Source organism: Sinocyclocheilus grahami, unplaced genomic scaffold, assembly GCF_001515645.1.
Source record: "Sinocyclocheilus grahami isolate Dianchi unplaced genomic scaffold, SAMN03320097.WGS_v1.1 scaffold874.1, whole genome shotgun sequence".
NCBI classification, from domain to species: domain Eukaryota; kingdom Metazoa; phylum Chordata; class Actinopteri; order Cypriniformes; family Cyprinidae; genus Sinocyclocheilus; species Sinocyclocheilus grahami.
In genome coordinates, this window is record NW_015506053.1 from 263728 (window position 1) to 268632 (window position 4905).

The 4905-nt window shown below is 39.4% G+C and overlaps 1 protein-coding gene across 1 annotated transcript in view; it reads left to right on the plus strand.

Moving 5' to 3' along the window:
- sema3ab (sema domain, immunoglobulin domain (Ig), short basic domain, secreted, (semaphorin) 3Ab) overlaps positions 1-2532 on the plus strand; it is a 23653-nt gene extending 21121 nt beyond the window's left edge. Inside the window, exon 15 of the mRNA XM_016248293.1 lies at positions 749-2532. Within this exon, the coding sequence (XP_016103779.1) occupies positions 749-1231 (483 nt within the window). The 3' untranslated portion in view covers positions 1232-2532. The remainder of the gene's footprint in view (positions 1-748) is intronic.
- Positions 2533-4905: the final 2373 nt, after the last annotated feature.

Consider the following 4905-nt stretch of genomic DNA (forward strand, 5'->3'; position numbering starts at 1 on the left):
TATATATATATATATATATATATATATATGTGAAATTAACATTTTAAATGAAAATAATAAATAAATACCTATATATATATATATATATATATATAATAAATAAATAAAGCCTCTATGACCAGACAAATCACATTAAATCTGACATTTTCAATGTCCAGTGTGGAAATAAATAATATTGTCATGTGATATTTGCAGTGTTAAATATCAGGTCATAATTCATGCAAGCTTTTCATCAATCTTACTCATAATATTCCTGAAGATTGTATGACTTATTTACCATGAAATCATAAAATAATTAATGAACTGCATTATATATATTCATAATTGTATATAAAGATCATAGAATAGTACAAAATAAATGTATTTAAATATACATGGATGTACATTAGATACCAAATGTTGTGAAGTTAGTAAGTTAAAATATTAATGTTAATGCATAAATACTGTTTTACAATTCATAAATACAAGTTTTTACAATTTCATATGCTGTAATAAAAAATTATATTGGATTAAATTATGAAATGTGTTGATATGATCAACATGCTATCAGGAATGTTGACTGCTAGAGCAGTGTCTGGTATGGATCATGTTATAAAGATCATCATCATCATCATCAAACTCTTAAATTAATCAGGCACTCTGGTTAATGGGGTGAATGTAGCCAATAATGCTGAAACTGCTGTTGTCAATAATGTTTACAGTACTCAGAGCATGTGATCCGATCTGCATGTCTACATGTTTTGTTTAGATAAAGTCAGATGAGCGGGTGTTGGGCACAGAACAGGGTCTGTTGATCCGAACCCTCCATCAGAAGGACTCAGGTGTGTATTACTGCCATGCTGTTGAACACGGCTTCATCCAGACCCTCCTCCGCCTCACGCTCAACGTCATTCCCACCGAACACCTGGATGACCTCCTGCACCGAGACACGCCTGACAGCAACGACCCGGCCAACGGCAAGATGTGGTACCGCGACTTCCTGTCCCTCATCAACCCGCCGAGCCCAAACAGCGTCGACCAGCTCTGCGAGCAGGTTTGGAAAAGAGAACGGAAACAGCGTAGACAGAAAGCCAATCTGCTGCACGCCAGCCAATCACACGCCAGCCAGCTAATTCACCCCAGCCAATCACACACCAGTAAGTGGAAGCTGCTACAGGAAAACAAGAAAGGACGCAATCACAGGACCCACGAGATGCAGCGGGTGCCCCGCAGCGTGTGGCATGGACTCTGAATAAAAAAGGATGAGGAAATCCAACAGACTTCTATTGAGACTGGAGACAGGAAGAGCGGAATTCCACTTCCTGTAGTGTGTGCAAGAGATTTACTTATGAACCAGAGCACATCTTCATTCACACGTATTGAGACTAACTCTGAGAGGACTTAACAGGACACAAGATGCAAACAGACACTGAAATACCTGTAAATATGACATAAATACAAAAATATTCTGCAAGACATGTTTCAGTCTGTATAAAAACCCTATTTCATTTATGAGGGACAAAACATGGATGCTGAAAGACCACTGTTTAACCTCCATTTAGCTGAAGCACAATGCATTCTGGTTAATGAACTTGTCAGTAATATTATGTGTATAGAGTGTGTTGACCTTAACATATACTGTATATCTTTGCATTGAAATGGTAGGCCCATCTGTTTATGTATGTATCCATTAATTAAGGATTTGTTCATTAGGTTTTATTCTTTCTTTTCCCCTATTTCTATCTTCCTCCTTGTCTTTTCTATTTTCATCTGCTGCAAAAGCAATGCCTCGCAAATCCATTAATGGAACTGTGTTCTTCCTCTGAATAAGCTCTTCTTGACAAGAAAAAATAACTATAAATCTTTTCTGCTATTTTTTTTTAGATTAATATTTAATTTTGTACTGTGCCAGAGTATATCTAAAATATTACATAATAGATTTATTTTATTATTAGTTGTCCTCATTGTAAACCACTGCACCATGAGGGTAAACAAGCCCTCTTCACTAATTGTTTCTCCTCAGTTAAGTTATTTGTTGTCATGATTTTGTCTATGTTCACATTTGCGTTTATTTAAAAGTATTGTGGTCGAGTATGTGAAATACGGTGGCATTTATTAAGGGGTATTGCCGTCATGTTGTCATGTCTGTCACACATGCTTGGGAAAATACTGGTTTTCACAAAAAAACAATCCATACTACTTAGGATATATGTTTTTCAGCTGAAGAATAATTCTGTTTAACAATTCTGCATAACATTATTATTATTATTATTATTATTATTATTATTATTAACTTTGCCCTTTGTAACTGCTAAAAAAGGAGTTTAGATTTTAAATTTTTGGTTTTTAAAACCACTTCTCTTTATATGACATTTAAGCCCATACTTGAAATCAACATGGAATTATAGTATGTCCGGGACCCTTTTTGCTACTATGATGTGACATTTCTGAGTGAAACAGCATAATTCAGAAATTCATCTATTTTATTCCCTGGAAATTGATTGGATTATGAAAAGTGAGTAATAATTTAGGGACTACAGAATGAATATATACACAAGAAAAAAAGGTGTATATTTGTTTTTTCTTGTGTTTGTGTATATATACACATATATGTACACACACATTCTGTAGTTATTCAAAATAAATTAAAATGTTTTCATAATCTTTCATAAAAATGTAATAAAATGTTGCTCCATCTCTGACATCTTTCCATGTCACAAAAGCCTCATAAGTTTCAACCAATGGGTGGCGCCATTGTTTCATTCTTCCTCACTCTATATACATTTCTCAGAGATGTATGTATATGTTTAGAGAGCCAATTATTAAATTTTTAAGAGAGATTACGAAAACAGACTATTTCTTTCTACTTTAGTTGGAATACCTTACGGACTCAATCAGGAAGCATGGAATAAGACCAAACATGTACTGAGAGAGTAAATGGAAATTATTTAGATTTTTTTTCTTGACTTGAGAGGGCAAGGGAGGACACATTTACAATTGTTATATAATATTCTGCGCATGTCCCTTGGCTGAGGAAAGGACAGCTGCTTGACTAGAACTGCTGGGATCAGAGACAGATCACAGCTGGGACAGGACTCACAGACTCCTTGAGAAGTCCTACTTTTACTTTTACTAAGTTGTTTTTGTCCCCTTTTGTTAAGGACACACATGCGCTCACACTTACAGCACACATATATCTGAATGTAGCTGTGAACATGTAGACTATTTATGAAAAAATGGTCCAAAATATTTGCCACTGTGTACAAACTGCATGTGAATTTACAGCACCACTCATTTCTATACTCGTTTACAGTAGCTGCTCTTGTTAATGAGTAATTTGTCTGGCATTGGATTCCAGGTGGTGCTTAAAAATATTCTCCTAATAATGATAGATGGTGTTATTGACAAGGACAATTTCTGCCTGATAAATTCTCTCCCTTTGTAGCTAATTATACAACCAACAGGAAACCGCTGTAAATTAAAGGATTTCAAATGCAAAACTCAACAGTATGAACTTGGTTGATCGACTCTGTTTGGATGGACCTTGGACAGAAAAGGACACATACCTTGCTTTGACTTTTTACAGGGACTCCCCTGAACTGGAAACGAGGGACAAAGACATGAAAATGCTGCTGTAAATTATTCATTTCTGGCATGCATTCTGCTGTTCAAATAAATGTCTCTTCTAAAGAATCTGTTTCAGAGGGCTGGACCCACTGGGTGCGTTCGTTTCTGGTTGCCTTGACAGTGCCGTTGTGCTCTAGGTCAGAGTTGCCAAGTTCGCTTTTAATACGCGAATTTTGGCTTCTTTTTTGTTGTTGTTAAATTGCGAAAAAAAATGAAAAGAAAATCCCTGGTTGCGGTTTTTTGGGCTTTTTTTCTTTTAATTTCTTAAATATGGTTGCTTGTTAGGGAAATCTGACAAGCAACTTAATTCCCCTTCAGGAACTCGAGCTGCCTTGGAAAATGCTTTGGGAACGCCTCCAGCGTGACCATGCTCTGAATCACATATGAAATCAGTCCAATAATTGGTCTAGACGTCATGGGCGGGTGACTTTGCGACCAGGAAGCTATAAAAGCACGTGTGGTGGAACCGGCGTCAGCTTTTTGTCATTCAGCAAGCGCTCTGTGTGTGTGTCAGTTGCTATCTGTCTTATTTAGTGTTGTCAAGCTTCAGCCAAAAAGAAGCATTTGGGTGAGAGCAGACAGCATTCAGGCTGTGTGTTCCTCCCTGCCCGCGCTATATTTCGGGTGGGGACACACACTGTTTGTGTACACCTCATTATACGGTGCCCGTCTCTCTTCAGTGCTCTCAGGAGATCGATCTGCCAACCCTGCCACCTACGGTGCTTCAGAGCGCAGCGGTCTTCGGCGAGCGCTTCTCTCAGTCACCACCCAGAAACGTAGCGGTACTAAGAGGCTCACTACCTCTTGGGAGGTTTCTAGGGCAGCTAGTTTGGCTATTCCCTGCCGGTTCGCCGCTTCAGGGCACCGACCTAGCCGCTCTGAGTGCACCAGAGGCCAGTCTCGAGAGACTGGTTCCCTTAGTTGGTCACCTGGCGGCGTGGGAGCCCCTGCCAAGTGTGTCTCATCGGGTCCTGCCCCGAGCAAGCTCTGGTTCTATCAGTCTAGTCTTCCTATGAGGTGACGCGGGTCTGAGGACCGTCGTTTTCAATAGGAGACTTCAGTTTAGAGAGTCCTGATGCCATGGCTCAGGACTTCGGAGAGCAGGCCCCTCTGGGGAAGAGTGGTGTACACCTCATTATATGGTGCCCGTCTCTCCTCAGTGCCCTCAGGAGATCGTTCTGCCAACCCTGCCACCTACGGTGCTTCAGGGCGCAGCGGTCTCCGGTGAGTGCTTCTCTCAGTCACCGCCCGGAAACATAGCGGTACGAAGAGGCACGCTACCTCTTCAGAGGTTTCTAG